The 20,008-nt window shown below is 40.7% G+C and overlaps 1 protein-coding gene across 1 annotated transcript; it reads left to right on the plus strand.

Annotated features, from left to right (window-relative positions):
• The first annotated feature begins 876 nt into the window (after positions 1–876).
• LOC306776378 (cytosolic phospholipase A2-like) lies at positions 877–18,955 on the plus strand. The gene is made up of 19 exons (XM_079267039.1): positions 877–926; positions 2,853–2,968; positions 4,676–4,757; positions 4,980–5,128; positions 5,409–5,522; positions 6,018–6,055; positions 6,632–6,776; positions 8,361–8,497; positions 8,766–8,988; positions 9,264–9,378; positions 10,379–10,516; positions 10,601–10,690; positions 11,388–11,453; positions 12,037–12,167; positions 12,319–12,430; positions 13,238–13,422; positions 13,524–13,713; positions 14,846–15,003; positions 16,003–18,955. The coding sequence occupies exons 2-19, from the start codon at positions 2,951–2,953 to the stop codon at positions 16,150–16,152; spliced, it is 2,241 nt and encodes a 746-aa protein (XP_079123165.1). The 5' UTR covers positions 877–926; positions 2,853–2,950; the 3' UTR covers positions 16,153–18,955.
• Positions 18,956–20,008: the final 1,053 nt, after the last annotated feature.

The following is a 20,008-nucleotide window of genomic DNA, read 5'->3' on the forward strand; positions in this document are numbered from 1 at the left end:
TTCTTCCCATACAAGGAAGGAGACAAGTTGTAGAGTTTGGGATTTTAATGTATCCTTATGTGCTAAAGACTGCAGCCACTTTTTAAACATTAAAGATACATTTCCCCTGAATATCTTAATTATTCAGACTACATTTCTACCAGAGGACGACTGTAATTCAAGATGATAATATGATTTCATGTAACAAGGGAAATATCTGACAAATGGAAATAAAGAGATTCTCCCTGTGTTGAGGTAATGCAATTAAAATGATTACATGTACAGTATGAAACCTCAAGAGCCACGGTCCCTGTTGGCATCAATGCCATGAGCTTTCTCCCTTATTCTTGTCGAAAATAATTATTACTTAAAATAGCTGTGCTTCTTGAGAACATTTGATGACAATACTGCATGAATAAATAGACACTTTATTGAATTATAATTGTGTCAAACCCAAAGGGTCTTCTGATCAATGTGTGTCTTAAAACAATGGTTGGAAATGACCAGCACAGTGATACAAATATGTTACTAATATGCTTATTTTAAGCGTCACCCCTCTGTCATGTTCTCAGAAATTCACAAAACAAAAAGTTTATTCTGTCAACACAGTCGGTCTTTACGCGCCCTCACGTGGACATCATTGCGCACTGGTGCGCGTTTGCAGAGGTGGAGAACTCTGGAGCCGACTGCTGAGTCAAAATCGGACACTTGAAGTTTTCCGTAACTCTTTCCTGTTCGTCATGTTTTAAAAATAAACATTTCAAACTGAGAGTTGTTGTTAGTCTTCTGCGTGTCGTTAGATTTTCGCGTAACTTGTAGTCTGGTACTGCAATCCTGCTGACTGCCGTGCGCTGTTCATGTATTGAGAAGCGCCTCCTCCTTCTTCAGTCCTGCAGTGTTGGATATTCTCGAGCATGACAATTTTCTGCATTTGCTCTACAGTTAAGGTACGTTTAAAGCTGTTGTTTTTCATTTACAGTGGATTTTTTGTGCTGATAGGACAGCAAGTTTGGAGAGGAAGGTCAATGCCAGTAACAGTTGTGGTTTAACCAGTGTCTTTCTGAGCCTTTCACTTTACGCAGCTCAGAAGATATAAGGAAACGCGCTATTGCCAACACTTACGGAGCATTACTACTTTATTAATTCGATTGGCAACAGCTTTTATTTCGCACTTAATATGGCAGACTAGAGTGAAGCGAACATCTCCATATTCATGAATATTTCTTTTTTTTGTGTTCACAACATTGCAGATTGATAGCTTACGCTACCATCCCGATTCTCTTACATTATCTGAGGCAATGCGTTCATTGCAGGTTGCAAACTCACCATCCAGCGTCTTCAGATCTGACCTTATTCTGCAGAGAATCAGGAAAAACCTGTTAATGTGGCCTCGTTTTTTTGTTTTGGCGAGAGATACCTTGTCATAACTTTGCAGTGTTATATTTTTTTTGAAAAAAGCAAAGTCATTCATAAGAGTGAGTTTTTTTTTCTTTGCTTCAACGACAGTTGGATACATTACTGTATGTCTTTAACCATAATCCAACCCCAGAGGTATACTTTTTGACTCACAAGAGCTATATTCTATCACTTTTTCAACACTTTGTCAATCAATCGGTTCCTAATGACATCATTGTTTTCTGTTTCTCTTTTAATTAGTGCTTTTGTAAATACCAATGTATTGGGGTCCTGGGAGCCCCTAGTCAAAACCACCCTGTTCTGCCTATGCAATTTGCCATTGTGTACTAATTTCAAGTATCACATACTGCAGGTCAGTCGTTTTGAAGGAGACAGACAAAGATGGAGCACACACGGATTTCCTCATGTGCACTGTCTATTTTCATTTTACACAATATGCAAATGAACTGTAACATTCCTAAAAAAACAATTATCTGTGCTTTTTCTTCAGATGACATTAATCAAATAACTTATAATGTTGTGAGAAGAAACAAGTTCATATTTCTGCTGTGATAGTCGTTTCTTACAGTAGTTTTTGGGGTCCCGAGTCAAAAGTAAAGAACGTAACATTACGTTCAATATGTTGGTAGGATCATTTACTGTAGCTGTTTTGCATCATGGTCGATCTCTTTCACTTTTTGCGTCCACACATGAAAATCTACTGTGGTGCTGTGGAAGCCTCTGGGTTAGGTTGGCACATACAGCACTCAGCAGACTGCACGCTCTCATTGTACACCGCAGAACAAGGGCAGAGTGAACTGGCACTTGCAAAAGTTGGACCACCGATGCGAACTACGTGCTCTCAGTCACCACAGTAATGATACGCTTTGGTGAACAGCTGAGAAAAGCCTTGCTGACCTTGATACGCTATCACCAGCACCGACACTCACACATACACACCCTGTATGCAAATTTCTTTTCAACATATGTCTGTCTAACAATTGTAAAGGAAAAGCCTGAATGTTGCTACAAATAATAATCTCACCACCTCTTCTGTAGATGCACACCATACATACACAGACTGTACTGTATTTTATACACACACCATCTTTGTTGATTTATATCCATCACCTCTGGTATTAAAGTTGCATTATTTACTTCCGTCTTTTTCTTTCTCTCTCTTTACATATGTGGTGTACTTACACTTACACAAATAGTCGCTATTGGCCCATGCCTTCTATCAGAGGTTTGTGGTTCAGCACACTTCCTCTTGCCCCTGTCAAGATATTTCTGAAGCAGCTTTGGCTGTTTTAAGAGAGTATGCTCCATCAAGAAGTTTCAGTAACATGCCTGATTGTTGATGGCGATGCAATGTTGTTGAAATCCAGTGAAAAAGTTTGAATGGTAATCTTGTCTGTCTGCTGAAGCTGTTCTCCTGCATTTGCACTGATGATAAACGTTTTTGTTTCACCTTCCAGGTTCCAAATGCTCCAGTTCTTGTCTGAGATGTTCTCATGAGTTAAAGTTCACATCTTGACGAAGGTTTTCCTGAGAATTACTCACCTGACAACACACAATGGCTTCCAATATAAGCGTGAGTATTGCCATGTACAGCAAAACCAAACAGAGATTCCAGTGGCTTCAATCATAGCCCAAATCACTCCATAGCAGGGCTTCCCTTATTGCTCTTTTTAATAGGACAGTAGAATAATTTCACTCGTATTGCTCCAAAGCAACAACTCAACAGCAAGGCCTTTTCATGATCACAGCAGCAGGCGGAAATGGTTAATGTGGGCTGTTTTAAGCAGCAAAGATCAGCGTAAAATAATCTGTGTGATAGCTGCATTCTCAGCCCTGAATGACAATTTCACATCTGTTAAAAGTCCCACAACACTTTCTGCTTTAAAGACTTGTAAATGGGGTTGAAATCAAATACACCCTCCTACATAAGGGTATGCAACAGTCAATCACACACAATCGTCCACTTGTGTCCCTCATGAAGAGTCACTCCTTAAATACAGTGAATACCAGATGTTAAGATTTCTTTAGAAAGCCAGAGAATTCTCACTGCCTGTCACACAAATCCAAAACAACTTGTTCATCCAACATGTGGGTTCAGTGATTGATATCTGTGAAGGAAGGACAAAGTAACATTGTTTAGACATTAATGACCTCCAAAAGATGTCTGTATTTTAACTGAAGTATCTCTTATTTTTCAACATTTAAGATTGGCACAAACTTCGAGGTGACCTTTAAACTTTGTTTGGGAACACTTTTTAATACAGCCCACAATTTACAGTGTAATTTTATTCTATAAATCAGACACCAATAACATACTTATTTAGGTACCCACTGGTACTTACATGGAGGTACAGTGGAGGAAAACAAGTCTATGGAGAACAACAACAATTTGGCATTTTAGAGGAAAGTACTAGTTGCCTTCCAGTTACAATGATCGGGTACAAACCTGCAGTTTGTGAAAAATATTATTGTATTTTGGAAATTATTAACTCATGTCACAATTACGATATGCTACCAAACCACGGGAGAACTCTGAGAGAACGGGTACAAATCTTAATTTACTAATCATTTACGGAGTACAGACTAAACTTGATGTACAGTTTATGTTCTTGGATTGACTACAGTGCAGGTGCTGTTCCTCATAATAAGAGATGAAATATATAACATACTTTTGCCATTTCTTCAAAGCAGTTACCAGTTAAAGCTTTATCAGGCAGAAATTCCAAAAATAGCCCTTCAGCATAATGCCATTAAAGTGAGAGAGAAAGCAGCTCCTCTTTGCTCTGTTTTTAGGCTTTAGAAAATCTAACTCATGCCTGGAGACTTTGGCCAATCCAGAGTTGCAGGAAGAGAGCTGCATTTGTTTAGGCTTTTTCTTTTTCCTTTTACTGATAACTGCTTACCGCAGCTTAAACATTTCACCGCCAAGAAATGTTGCTTTCACCTGCCAAAAACTGCCAGAACAAAGTTAAACAACTTGTTCCCTTGTATTCTCCTTAAGTACAAGAAGGCACTGGTCAGCATTTTATTGTTACCTGAACAAATGAACTCTATAAATCCCGAGCTTAATATTGTGAACACAGCTGGGAAGTTAACCCTGAACAGCAGATGTGATAGTCAGCCTGCCAAAACCCCAGATGTTCTCACTGATTGACCCGTGAATCCTGCATCACATTTCATCATTTCGTTAATGCAGAGGGGTTCATGCACCTACTGACCTGTGTGGAGGGATTCTCCCACATGAGACAGCTATCTGAACTGAATGAATGTTGCATTGCAGGTGGCTCAGCAGTTTTCTCACAAGTTCACAGTGACGGTGGTTCGAGCCGAGAACGTCACCAAGGGAGCGCTGGGTGACCTGTGTGAGTTTTGATACATTGCTGCCTCCATGCCTCCCCCATTTGCTTGACATTTTTTTCAGAACATGTTGCATGCATGCAGTAGCTATTTTCACTGGAATTGTTTCTATGTGGTTGTGAACTTTTCACAAAAAACTATTACAAATGTACACATGATTGGGATTCTGCTATTCAGTAATACTGTTGAATTTGTGTGTGTGTGTGTGTGTGTGTGTGTGTGGGCAGTGGACACCCCAGATCCATATGTGGAGCTGTTCATCCCAACGGCCCCAGAGAGCAGAAAGAAGACCAAGCACATAGACAACAACATCAACCCAAAATGGAACGAGACCTTTAACTTCATATTAGATCCCAACCTGCAGAACGTCCTGAAGGTTAAGACCTGCATTCATTGTCTGTATTGCACATTCTATCGCCGTACGGGACGACAAGCAGGGATGTAGTGGAGAGTTACATGTTATCATCATAGAAAGTAGTGTCAGAATGACTCGTCTTGGTAGTCATTAAGGTAATCTAAGAAAAAACGAATAAATGAAGTATTATTTTGAAAGTCGACATTGATCTTTGTGTAACTTCTTGACCAAACTGAACCGGACTTTAACACATACCAGCATGATAACTAACTATTTAACTGACAATGTTTACCCCAATCAGTTAACATTAATGGACGCCAACTATGTGATGGATGAGACGCTTGGGACTGCGACCTATGACATCACCAAGCTCAGCATAGGCCAGAAAAAGATGGAGCCTTTCCTCATTGGCAAAGTAAGAAATTCAACGGCAGCAGAGTGCTTTGGCTGTTTCACTATTATGAACTCATGTTGTGCAGGCGAGCGTTGGTAAAACTTACAGGACATTTAAATTCTAGTTCGGATTCCACGTTTTCCAAAGAAATGAAATATGTGAAGATGGATTACAAGGAAATGAAATGTTACATAGAATATGATATTGCATATTACCAACTGATGACATACTGCATGTGTACAAAGACTAGAATGTGGCAGCAGAATAACTCTTGACGTTTTGGGTGTTTGATTTTCACAGATTAATTAAATGATACAATTCTACACAATTATAAAGCGATTTATGACATTTCTATTTAAATAATGCAACAATTTGGGATATGATGATTTGCAGAAAGTTAACCATTCCTGTCCCTTTCCTTTTTATTGTCTTTTTCACGTCATCGATTTTGTTTGCAGAATTACCTATTTTGCTGCTTCTTTACTGGACGATAACCACATATTTTTGTTTTGACAGGTAACCAAAGTTTACTTAGAGATGTCACTAGAGATCTGGTATGTATTCCCTTTCGAAATCGAAATAAATGTATCAGTATATTTGATTAAGTTTTACAGCGATAATTGTTTTTCACAGTTCACTCTGTGATAAATCTAAAGGCACTTGTGTGTAATGGCGATACTGGTTAGATGTGAGTAAAGGCTTGTGAACAAATCCGTCACAGGTTCAACAATACACAGGAATTCAAAAGTGCAGCGGCGCAGTGTAAACTAAAATGAGCACTTAAAGCAGTGTGACTCAGTAACAAGAGGATACTTGTGCAAGATGACATAGGCTTAAAATGCATCACTACACAGGCGTGAGTGGGAGGATTTGGAAATGCCATACATATTTGAAGGGTTTATAATTATGAGAAACAGTAAAGGGTGTAGTTTATCAGTAGATGCGTGTTTCACACCAGACCATCCCAGAGGCAGATCTTCAGATCTTCAACTTCATCAGTAGTATCACATACACAGAGAGAGATCATATCTTCTATCTGCCTCTTAGCAGGAAATGTAAAACACAGTTTATTGTTTGAATTCCCACAATCAGATAGTATTAAACCTTATTTCCGTTGTTTGTTGCTGCAGTACCAATCTGGACCTGCGGTTCAGCCTGGCCCTGTGTGACAAAGAGAAGCAGTTCAGACAGACCCGCAGAGAGAGAGTGATGCTGGGCATCAAGAAGCTGCTCGACATGGAGAAGCCTTGTTTCCTCCCCAGCGCTCCAGAGGAGGTGGGAACAGAGCAACAGTCAAGTATTAACACAGATTTAACATGGCAACTCTAAAAACTCTTAAACAGGTTTCAGTCATTTGTGTAAATCTGTGAGGTGACAGCTTCATTTATTCAAGCACTCAATTTCGACATCAGTTTGAACTTCACACAATGCCTGATTATCAAAATGAATGTTTTACATGCGCCATGAAAAATAAGAGGCCGCTGTGTGCTGTCATGAAGGCAGTCAATGTCCTACTGTGCTTCTTACAATTAAATTATTTTGAAGTTTCAGCAAGCACGTTCATGCTAATTGTTTCCTGACTGTAGCTTCATATTTAGCGTACAGAGTGGCATCTCTTCTGAAGTGTATTTCCCAAAGGTTTAAACTATTCCTTTAACAAAGTCGCGATAATGAAGTGAGGCCTGTGAGCTCCAGCCCACAGCTACGCTCACATTTTGTACCATTTTTGTACCATGCTGTATCTAAAATACGTTTTTCATTATGTTGTCTCTGCTGGCCTGCCGCTCACCTGAACGCTATGCTGTGAGCTGCTGCTGCTATTTTTAATCATTTTAAAAGCCCCACCTCCAAAAAATGTAGGCTCTGAATCTACTTTCCCAAAAGGGAACATTGACATCATCACTCCCTGCTGTGCCGCATTGTCTTGTGAGTCAGAGCCTATAGATGCTAAATACCTTCGCTGTGCATATTTTACACTCACCGTCATAATTCATTTCACATGAGCTATGAGCTAGAACTGCTGTAGTCTCTTAACATTATACATTTATATTTTAAAAAAAAAGATGGGTGTGATATGCTCTCATTGAACAGATTCACTGTTATGTAGCACTTACTAGTTAAGATAACAAAATGTAAAAAAAAAAAAGGAACAATCAAGGAAATCTTTAAGGTCTGTTGTTCTTTGGTAATGTAATCAGACTTGCTAAATTCAAAACTGTGATTCACTTTTTCACAAAGTGTTTTCTCAGCTTATGATAACACTACGACATTCCTCCCACTGGGAAGCAAACCATACAGTGAGCCTCACAAAACTGCAAATTCTGCACTCCTGCTCTGCGCTAAGCTCAGTTTCATTTTCCCGTTGGTGTGGTTTTGGCTAGATGCCCTTGGGCCTGGCTGTAATCTTCCAGCCAGGCCTGCTCATGTCCTCAACATGTGCCGGAAGCTCCATAGGAATGAGATAACCAGCTACTCTCTTCCACCATGCTACAACACTTCTCAACGACCTATCCAGGATGACTCCTGTGGAAATATGTCTGTCAGAATATTCAGAACTGACCACGACACAAACACAGACTGCAGAAAGGAAGCAATGTTGCACAATGAGATTCATCAAATAGTTCAAAATCTAAAGGCACGAGTGAAAACATGTTGCAAAGGCGTTACGCAACTGGCTCCCTCACAGTTCAGAGGAAGTTACTCAACGTGAAAGAATGAGAATGAATGTCAGACTCATGCTCTAAACGGTGTAGTATGTAATTATGCGATTAAGCATGCTTTTGTCTTCTTCTTCCTCATATTATGACTGTCTCCTTGTGTGTGTGTGCGTGTGTGTGTGTTTGTGTGTGTATGTTGCAGGTGCCGGTGATAGCCATAGCAGGCTCAGGAGGCGGTTTCCGTGCCATGGTTGGCTTCTCAGGTGTGATGAAAGCTCTGTTTGAGTCTGGGGTCCTAGATTGTGCAACATATGTTGCCGGACTCTCCGGATCTACATGGTCAGTTTTTATTTCTCCTCTCTTTTTTACACCTTCTCTTCTACTCTGTGTTCCCTCCTCCTTTCACTGACAAACCTGCCTTCCTCTGCTGGTACGAAGCTGTCGTATTAAGCGAGCACCTCTGGCTTGTTTCAGTCTCCACCTGTATGTTTGTGGAGTGACCTACTGAATTTACTTTCCTTACAAAGGAATAACCTCCTTCATAAACCTGGTAAAAAGCAGTGCTTTTTTTTCAAGCATCTATTTACTGTTTTTTTTATCCCTTTAGGTACATGTCCGCTCTCTACTCTCATCCAGACTTTCCAAACATAGGCCCAAAGGACATCAATGCAGAGCTGATGAAGCGAGTTAGCAGTAACCCACTGAAGCTGTTGCTGCCTCAACACATCACCAACTACATCCAGGCCCTCTGGACCAAAAAGGCTTCAGGGCAGCCCGTTACCTTTACTGATATCTTTGGTATGCTCATAGGAGAGACCCTTGTACCTGCGGTAAGAACCGCCTTACAGCTGTTGTTTGTCTTCATTTTGATGGAATTACTTATTTATCCATCTCCTTGTAACTTCATGTTAAATGTCCTCTTTTCTTTGAACTGACGTCCCACCAATGCCTTATTTAAGCTTGTTTTTTATATTTTGCACTCTGTTTCTTCCCCTCCATTTTTTTCCCTTTTTTATTTGACTTCCACTTAACCAGGACAAAGACAACTCCAATGACCTGAGAGTGTTAGTGTTTATGACTCAAAGACTGTGTTCTCTCCCACTAGAGGATGGACACCAAACTGAGTGGAATCCAGGAGAAAATAAACCAGGCCCAGAGTCCTCTTCCTCTCTTCACATGTCTGCATGTCAAGCCAGATGTTTCAGAGCTCATGTTTGCAGGTAAATGTCTGTCCTTTTTGTAAAAATGCACGTGCCTTTATGTTTGTGTTGCATGCACAACACGTCCCTCAGAGAACAATTTTGCCGATATTTGGACCTTTAGATGATCAGATGGGTTTGGCCACATGCCAAACACCAAGCTCCGCCACCAGACAAGAGTCACGTCCATCAGCACTCGTTGTTTGCACTGTTCGCTAGCTGGGTTTACTGCGAGCTGCCGGCTCAGCCGTCGCCATGATGAGAGCAGTGTGGCGGTAACCCCTCAATCCTATGCTCTGAAATTGGAATTGTCGTTTTTTTATGTTTAAATGCTGCTGCTACAGTATCAACGTTTCAAATGAGGACAAAGAAATGTGTTTTAAACTGTCAGTTTGAAACACAAAGAAGCACTCCTGAAGCAAAATATACTGTGATAACAACACTTACAGATTAGCTAACAATGTAATTATGTCGCTGTGCTGACCAGAACAGCTGATATCAAGACTGACCGAACAATGCCAGTGAGGAAATTATGTGTGAGCTTGCGTGAGTGAATGGCAGAACAATGAGAAATAAACTACAGCCCTAGGCATGCAAAAGTATAGTCTTCCTGACTGAACTTACGCTGGAGCTTTATTTGGCGTAGAGAGAAATGTAGCCGGTGACTGAATAACCCCGCTTTGATCTTATTGACCCCTGTCATTCATCTTACTCTCTGTGATTATATTGTGCATGAATCCTGTTGTGCTTGAATCCCCGTCCGGTGCGGTGCACACTGCAGACAACACAGAGCTTAGCTCAGACTAATATTGAAGTATAATTACAAATTAGTTTTCACCAATTCAAATACAAATGATGTTTCTCCAATTTCAATTCAGTTGTCTTTATTCAGATTCATCTAACCTACCAGGAATTAACTGCACATGCATTGTAATTCCCGTGTAAAGATGCACATGGAGCAACGTGTTAGTCAGTGACAGGTACGTTTCTTTTACATTAACGCTGAGGCTTCAACCTGCAGACTGGGTGGAGTTCAGCCCATATGAAATTGGGATGGCGAAGTACGGCACCTTCATGACCCCCGACTTGTTTGGAAGCAAGTTCTTCTTGGGAACCGTTGTCAAGAAATACGAAGAGAACCCTCTTCATTTTCTGATGGGTGAGACAAAAGTTTGCATCTAAAAACAGTCAGAGCAGTTAACAAGAATACACCTACTAACAGTGTTGTTTTTCACTGTGTCAGGTGTGTGGGGCAGCGCCTTCTCCATTCTGTTCAACAGAGTGCTGGGAGTCAAAAACACAGCTGGTGGCAGCACCATGGAGGAGGAGTTAGGTAATCTTTATGTTCCTCTTTCTACGTATGCTTTGTTCTGAGCTGCACTATTTTGGTGAAGTGCAAATATCTCAATGAATTACATTTATTGTTGTTCTCTACGTGACAATACATTTTGAAATTGTGGATCTTGAAACATGCCTTGAACATATTCTGAAATATGTGTTTCGTCATGGGTACCTGGTACGTGTGTAAGTGGGTATAGGTGTTCTTTTCCCCAGATAATGCTTGTATGGTGCACCCGTCCACTGAAACTGATATTCAGTCGTGCCTGAGATCCTATTGCTGTCTGTATTTTCTTTCTTTTCATGGCTTTGTCTTCACACACCTGTAGGTATCCTCACACCTCTAAAAATAGCCAACCTAAAATTATCTCCCCAGATAATGTGACGTTACCACAACAGTGGGAAGGAAACTCTCCTGTGAAAATTCCAACAGCCAACCGTGTTTGTTGTGTTTGAATTCATTTGTTTGGGGTGACCTTTAAACCAGTTGTACAACCACCCAGTTTAAGAATGCTTTGTCGGGTGTATTGAGTTTCTCTGAGGACGTATTTGACAGAGATAGACAATAGACAGTGAATTTGACAACGTCACTTAACAGAACAACAGCATTCTGTCAGGTACAGTGCCGATATATGGTATAAATAAATAAATCGTGTTAAACCCGGTGAGTGAAGCTGTCTTGTGTCTTACAGAGCAGATCAAACCACAGCACATTGTCGGAGAAGACAGCCTGGACAGTGAAGACGAGCCACGTAAAGGTGATGTGCGCGATTCCTACGAGGAGCTCACAAACAGACATCGTGCAGTATGATTACGTTTGTTACGCTGAAATTGATATGTCTGACTTTGAATGGTGTCAGTTACCGGTACTATTTTGACACATGGGTTCGAGGGAAAGTCGACGCCTTAACACGTTTTCTTAAATTTCTTTGGTTATGCTACCACGGTTAGTGTGACTCAGCTACATCTGGAAATTGACTGTGGTTTCAGTCAGGCCAAGAAAAAATGCAGTAGTGCATAGAAACATCAGTCATTTAGAGTCGTACTTCTGACTGTATGATGACTGGAAGTCCAACATTCTTTCAGTTCTATTTTTGGTCTACTGATGGAAATTCCTGGCTCTTCATCAGCTAAATGCTAGTCAGTAGCTGTCAGTAGCAATTCTGGTGAAGTAGATTCAATTTCATTCTGGAAGGTCGACAGGTAATTTCTCTTTTTTTGTAAACTATATCTTATTTACTTGTATTACAGGTAATGCTTCATTGTCAGAGCCACATTTAAATTCTTTGCCACGACATATGATTTGACAGTATTTTCTCTGCCATTATTTTTGGTGCTCAGGTGGGACAGAGAACCAGTACGCAGAAGAGGAGTACAGTCGCACTGCTCAGGCTAGCTGGGTTCAACGAATGTTCACGTCACTCTTCAGTGACTCATCCTTATTCAACACAAGAGAGGGCCGGGCCGGGAAGGTAACTCAATATGTTCATTCCCCATGAAACCATGAAATTATGCAACACGTCATACAAAACACTGCACGTGCTCCAGCTGTATTCTCATTTCACTTTTCCTGTATTCAAATTCACAATAACCTTTTTTTTCTTTTATCTCACCCGTTGCCAGGTGCATAATTTCATGCTGGGTTTGAACCTAAACACCAGCTTCCCGATCTCTCCAGGCTATGAGATCATGTGCAACGCCACCACACCTGAAGACGAGGTGGACGCCGTCACAGGTAAGAAAGATTGTCACAATTAACTGCGTTTTCCAAGGAAATGAAAAACAGGACAGGACATGATGATTTTACATGTTCTGGTTTTGGTTCTTCAGTTTATTGTTAATCCTCTCTACCAATTTTTAGGAACTGTATTCAGTTGCAAAATACATCGATAAGCGCTTGAGCAACACTTCAACTGCGACTATTTACACATTTTCACAGCCTATTTACACATCTGTCTCACATAACAGATGTCTAGCAGCAACATAATCATTCATTTAAAGTTGTGTCCTTTTAGCGCTGGTTTGGTCTCCACCAATTCCTGAAGGAAACATCTGGATCTTTAACTCTTAAATGCTCCACTATGTTCATCGGCTAGTTGCTAAACTTGTCTGTCTGATGGTTGGTGCTGGGCAAGTAGCTTACAGTGGCCTTTTAGAACTTTTGTGCTGCAAATAGCTGTCTGCGCTGAGAGTGACGAGAGTCAACCAAAACAGTAAGGTTGGGGGCGGAAAACTGAAACAATGACGCGAAAGATGCCTCAATGTCCTTAGAGCTGAGGGGAATTGCAGAGTTGGGTGTTTGTTTATAACTGCAAGCTCCTTCTTTCACATTACATGAAGTCATTTTAGGCCATTGTTAATATAAAACATTATTTAGCAGCGTAAGGTAGCTTTACTATTGGTACTGAAGCCCTTCCATTGAAAATGACGTAGTTGAGTCATTACACAGTTATTTCGGTTTGATCAGTCATGTGGAATACAATTGTCCGATTTCCCAATCATGTTTCTGCATCATTTATTTGATTTAGTATGATTTTCTCAGACCCAGATGAGTTCAATCGTATCTACGAGCCTCTAGATGTGAAGAGCAAGAAGATTCACATAGTGGACAGCGGCCTGACCTACAACCTTCCCTACCCTCTCATTCTGCGGCCGCAGCGCGGCGTCAACCTCATTATCTCCTTCGACTTTTCTGCACGACCCAGCGACACCAGCCCCCCATTTAAGGTCCGACTCAACTCTTTTTACACTCACAAATTGCTAAAAACAATCTGTCCAGAGAGGGACATCATGAACATGTTTTTCTCATTTGTAAATGTATGCTACAGGAGCTCCTATTAGCAGAAAAGTGGGCTCGAATGAACAAGCTTCCATTCCCCAAAATCGACCCCAAAGTCTTTGACCGTGAGGGCCTGAAGGAATGCTACGTCTTCAAACCAGAAAGAGGCCAAAAGAACTGCCCGACTGTCATCCACTTTGTCCTGGTCAACATCAACTTCAGGACATTCAAGGCACCTGGTAAGTATGTGCATGGCGGTTTCCACAGCATGTGTGAGGAGGAAAATATGCCTTTGTATTGTAATATTGCTGCTGTTTCAGCGTCATGGCACATGAGGCATCTCTTCCTCGAAATTGCACACTGTAATTTCACCATATTCAGTCTGCAGCAGACAGTTTGTGTTCAGCCAAAAGTTGGGCCCCTCATTTGAATGACCCTGCTCAGGGTCTGTGTGGTCTCGTGGTGGAAATGGTGCGTCTGCCTTTAAGCATACCAGCAGTTTACTGAGTGTGTGTGTGTGTGTGTGTGTGTGTGTGTGTGTGTGTGTGTGTGTGTGTGTGTGTGTGTGCACATGCACAGATGTGGACTCCAATGTGTTAAGTGTTTTATGAGCTGCTCATTTGATTTATGGTTCCAAGGAGCCAGGTGCTGGTAGGGAATCTCTCGCTCCAGTGGGAGTGCTCTGTGTAAACAAACCATATAACATGAGTCCTGCAAAGACATACTGTCTTTGTAAGTCATCAGCCCACATACTTCGACTGTCCGTTTATGGACGTAACATAGGCTATTTGCACTCAAACCCAAAAGTCATGAGAAGGAAATATGCCATAAATGGACTTTCTGTTTGTGGAGGTTATACAGGCCATTATGAAGTCGGTTCACTATGGTATGCATGACATTTTTTTAATCAATTGACAGGAATATTATGTTATATAGTTGACAAAACTAGCTCATCTCGTGGTCTACTATTAGCATTTTTTGAGCTTTCAATTACTTCTCCTATCTTGTGAGCTGCATCAGCAGATGGGGTTTGCACAGATTTCCATTTTTCTTACCACTTAAAGGACTTTTAAATTATTGTTGACTTAAACGTTTCTATGTTTATTCTTTGCCTCATCGATCAGGGAGAGGTCCACAAAGTAGTAGGAAACATTGTACGTCTACAACTCCCCGAAAAACAGGCAAACTCCATCTGCTGATAGATATATGAAATTGGCTTCAGACAGGCTTATCAATCGTCCTTGAAGTGACCAAAAGGTTTTTTAAAAAGTTGACAATTCAACATTTGTCCCAAATAATCAGGTCTGCCAAAGAGTCAGTGGACCAGATTTTTGTGGATTCATTTCCTTCCTTTCTTACTTGTACTTACAGGTGTTCCCAGAGTGACAGAGCTGGAGAAGGAATTTGCTGATTTTGACATCTTTGACGATCCCGAGTCCCCATTCTCCACTTTTAACTTCCAGTACTCCAACGAGGCCTTCACCCGACTCCATGACCTCATGGAGTTCAACACTCTCAACAACCTGGAGGTCAGTTTTGTCCTCATAGTTTGCAAAGGTTTTTCACATGAAACACGAGTGATGTCTGCAGTTTGGAAGACTCACGGTCATCTTTGTTAATCCACAATCATTCAGTGTTGTCATTAGGGAAGTTTTACATTTTTGTTTTGTCACCATACAAATATCTGTTTGTTGTGCAACATCAAAACTTCAAAGGCCTTCAAGACCGGATACGACAAGTTTGGTCTCGTTCATAGTAGGTGTGTTGCTGTGAGAGGTCAGAATGACTTTCACTCACTCTATCTGAGTCACTTCCATGTGATGCAATGTATTTTTTTATTTCAATGGAAGGTCAGCTCATTCAGACAGACGAATACTTACTGTCAGCAGAGATGCCTCAGCCCTATGGATTCTAGCACAGTTAGGTAGCAGCACTCATTACAGCTTGATATTACGTCGATCCAAATTTATGTATGAGTGAGAATACCCAGCAACACCAAAGTTTGGTTATTCTTGCAGCATTAATTAAGATGGCCACGGCACTTGAAACATATGTGTGCATACTGATCTTTGTACGTTAAAAGATGTGTCAATCGACATTTTTAGCCATGCTGGTGGACGGCTCCAGGGATGGTAATGTCAGTTGGTCTGCTACCTTGGTCCAGATTGGAATATCGTTGGATGACCTAAAGACCTCTTCTTACAACAAACGATATTTAATGAAACCGCCCAACTTTTGATGTATGGCTTTAAGGCAGGGTTGGTTATCTTGAGAAACTACAGTGGTCACTAGATTTTAAATTTTATCCAACAGAAAAAAACTCTGCCCAGTGTTCCCAACTCTTTTCCAGGGAAAGCAGGTAGCAGCACTCTTTCCAAAAGTCCCTAAATTTAGCAAGAAAGTCGTCGAAATATTACCAATCTTAATTCAATGGATTCGAGATGGCATATATATTTTTCATTGACGATACAATATTCATTGCTACAGTTTGGCATTTTGTATTTAATCCCTGTATTTGTCCCCCGCAGGTGATTAAAGAAGCCATCAAGGATTGCGTCCTGTCCCGAAAGGAGAATCCCTCAGGCCTCTCCCTTCCCTTTTCCCTCAGTGCGATCCCGAACAAGAGGTTTCTCAAAAGAGATTCTCGGGGTAAAACCGTGGAACCTTATGTGAAATGACTACCACTAGCCTGATCTAAGACTAGGACATAGCGAACTTTCAGTCTTAAAGAAAAGCGTTTTCTTTTTGGAAAATGCCATCATGGTGATCTCTTTCCTGTACACTTTGAATCAAACTTTTAACTTTGCAAAGAACCATCGTGTGTACTGATTAAAGCCTTATGATTGCATTCATATTCAACAACACAGTGAGAATTTTCATCTGGCTTCATTTGCACGAATGTGACTTCTGGGGAAACTGTTTGTTTGTTGAACACAAACAGCTGATTTTTTTCTGCTGGCAGTGAGAGAGACTGGATGTTGAGCATCAACACTTATTAAACACTGCAGTGTGAATGGAGTGTTACAGCCAACATCTGGCTCCATCACAAACAGGAGATCGTTATTATTTACTGAAAATCCTGAACGATGTTATCTCTTAGTTCTTTACAAGTGAAAGAAATGCCCACTTCATTCACTTCAATTAAATGCATCACGTGAATTTTCTATTCCAGTTGCAACATTCCCAGGTCATATGGACGCCTCTTGGCTTTCATGCTGCCGAGAGCAAAGCTGCATTTGCACCTGTAGCTACTGTGACTCAGCCACATCTAAATCTAGCTTGGAGCTGTGTGAATGCACTGTCGAAAGCATCATCTGGACCTGTAACTGTTTGTCAGTTGAACTATTTCCATATTGACTGCAGAACATGCAAATCCCCATATTTTGTTTTGTTTTGTTCACTGGATGGCTTGTCTAAACATGTAATCATTTTTGAAAACATGGAAGAGGAGCTCGTAACCATTGGTTTTGTTTGATGGCAACTCCTAAACACACCAAGTGACACTCCCCCAGGATACCTCAAACATCTAAATGATGCTTAGAAGGACCACTCCCTGCTTCCCTCTAGGGAGCGTCTCATATTAAAGCCACCATTTTATTATAAACAAAACTTGATGCCATAGAAACGGCCCCGCTCTTTATCTGCCCCTCTCTTTCTTTGCTATCTCTAGGTGTGTTTATTTTCCTGATCATGTTTCAGGCTGCGTTTTAGACACGGGTTTTGTTTTTGCGGGCCATTTCCTCACCCATCAAACACAACTCGCTGCAGGACGCCTCCGACGGCCCCGCACGGTGAAGTGGAGTCAGGCTGGGTGGAGGTGGTGAGCGCGATCACGAGACACGCTCGCAGCTGAAAACGGCGTCTCTCGCCGGCACCCAGTGGAATTTTACACACTACACCTACACCTGCAGCAGTGGAGGCCAGGAATCTGACACGCTACACTTATACCTGCAGGGGCCCAAAGGCTGCACACAGAGCAGGGGAATTTTACACTGAAGCACCTCCAACCCCTATGCTCATGTTTCAGCCCCGCTGGTTTGGTTCATGACCCAACAAACCTATGGAAAGTGCCCTTCTCCTGATATCTTTTGTCACTTGTTTTCTGCAGTCAGCTGCATTGTCTTAGGTTTTCTTTCAAGAAATAGTTTTGGGAATACATTTATTCACTTTTGTTGACACCATTTGACACCATTTGTCTGTTACGTAAGAGTCAAAGTCATGACGTCACGTCTGATCTGGCTTCTGTTCTACAAGCTTCTGTTACTGTTACGTTTCTAGACCCTGATTGCTAGTGGTGAGCCGGTGTATTTTTGAGAGACCCATAAACAACATGGCTGCAGGGAGAAACTTAAAAAGAAAGAAAGAAGAACAAAGGGGGAAGGCAGCATACATGGCCTAAGTCTCTCATCAAGGTGAAGTGATTGCACCTGAGGGGGGCGGTTCCTTTCCTTTCTTCTCTGCCTCAGGTGTGATCATGTAATCTGATGGTATATGTTGTTTCCTTGTTTTCAATCTTTAAGCTAAATGTACCACCTGCTGTCTGTAGCCTTATGTGTTAAAGACAAATGAGAGTAGTACTGATCTTTACATCAATTAAGCACATTCTCACAAATGTTCAAATACTAATTCAAACTAAACTGAAGTTATACTCAAAGCAAAAAAACAACAAGCATTCATCTTTTTGATTGACATTTTGTCAAACTCTGTGAGCTATCACTTTTATTTTAGGCGTGGTCATTTTAAAAGCCCACACAACCTGTAGTAGTTTTATAATTCTCCTAATATTTGTCATATTCAATTTGTATGATTTCTGACAATGTTTACAAATGTTTAAGATGCTAAATGGTCAGTCATGTGATCATTTATGCGCATCGTAGGAAAAGGAGGATAATAAAAGAGAATTTATCGTGTGTGTAATGTTTTCTGTTAAAATATATCCTTCCTCCGAGATCGCTCCTGAAATAACACGGCAGATAAAGAAGTTCAGGGTCGCCATTCCAGCTGGTTTTGTTTCCTTTTGTTTGGATGATATTTTAAAAAACATTGGGTGGCAGGATTTGTCTTTTAACATATGAATTGTAAGTTTTCGTGTGTGTTGGACTGTAGCTCAAAGCAGAGATGTGGAATCCCAGCGTTTGTCTTCGTGGCTGCTTGACTGACATATTTAAAGCCTCAGTGATGTTGTCTCAGAAAACCTACAAATGAATACCTTCCAACAAAGCTCGTAAAGGGTTCTTTTATTGGAGGAAATAAATATTCTCTCACCTGTTCCTTTGTCAGATCGTCCTGTCTTACAGCTACAACAGATGTTTTAACTTAACTTAATGTTTTAAATTATTTTAACTCTGAAGCACATTTCAAATTAAACTGCATTATGTCATATCACACGACCCAGTCATTTTAAAACGGTTGTTTAATGTCTTCTGTTGCAGAGTAAACTTCTCTTAATAACTTCTTTCACTCTCTCAGCTTCACTCATGTATTCCTGGGAAAAAAACTTCTTTATGTTCATAGTCCATAAACGAGTTGTCTAGCTCATTAGCTCACTAAAGTGACAGGATTGAATGAAGCAAAAAACAAAATAAAAAAAAGACATGACAGTGTTGGCAGACCTTAGATATGGTGAAATATAAGAAATCCCACTGATGAGGTCTTCAAGGTTATCTTGGTTTGGGCTCGAAGACGACAATTTTACAACAAAAAGCGTGTGTTGCAAAAAGGGGTTGGATAAAGTTTTAAAGATGCGGTTGTTTACCAGACAGGGTCTAACAAAAAGATGCATTTGGTTGCATTATGGGAAGTTTGTAATTTGGGTGCACTGACCATTCAAATACAAATTGTGTGTTTCATACTCTATAAAGACTATTTTATAAATGATATTCTATTGTCAATGATTGTGTTCAAAATCTGTTCTCGCTGCCTCAAAGTCAGTCGGGAGCCTTATGATGACTGGTAATAATGTTGGGTGAGTGTAGGGTACACATAAACGAAGAACACGTCTGCAGCTGCTGAATCAAAACGCAAACGACTGAAGGCAAAAATCTGGCACAATGAAAGATCTACACACTGATATTTCCCAGTTGTTTTAGTTAATAGAGTGTAATAGATTTTCTTTAAGTCAAATCATCATTACAAAGCAGAGCAAACAAACAAACAAACAAACACTCATCATCAGGTGGTTGTGATCTGCTTAATTGAGAGTCAATCTACTCTCAGACTGGACCTGTCAGGACAGAGCAGGACAACACTGTCTGATACTCGCGCACAGGGGACAAAGCAAGCCTCTATAGAATGGCCCAAAACTGATGAAAACATAAAGATAAAGATTATACAGGCAAATATTAAATCCAACAACAAATTGAATGTATTGCATGAATGACATTAATCATCCACAAGAAACGATTATCGTAGAAACTAGGCTATCATATAGAAGAATAGGAGGCAGTCATATTAAATTGCCTAAAATAATTCAAACAACAAAAGCAATCTGGCAGTTGGCCAGGATTTGTATTGAGACGTACAACAGGAAAACTC

This window comes from Melanostigma gelatinosum, assembly GCF_949748355.1.
Source record: "Melanostigma gelatinosum genome assembly, chromosome: 4".
Taxonomy (NCBI): Eukaryota; Metazoa; Chordata; class Actinopteri; order Perciformes; family Zoarcidae; genus Melanostigma; species Melanostigma gelatinosum.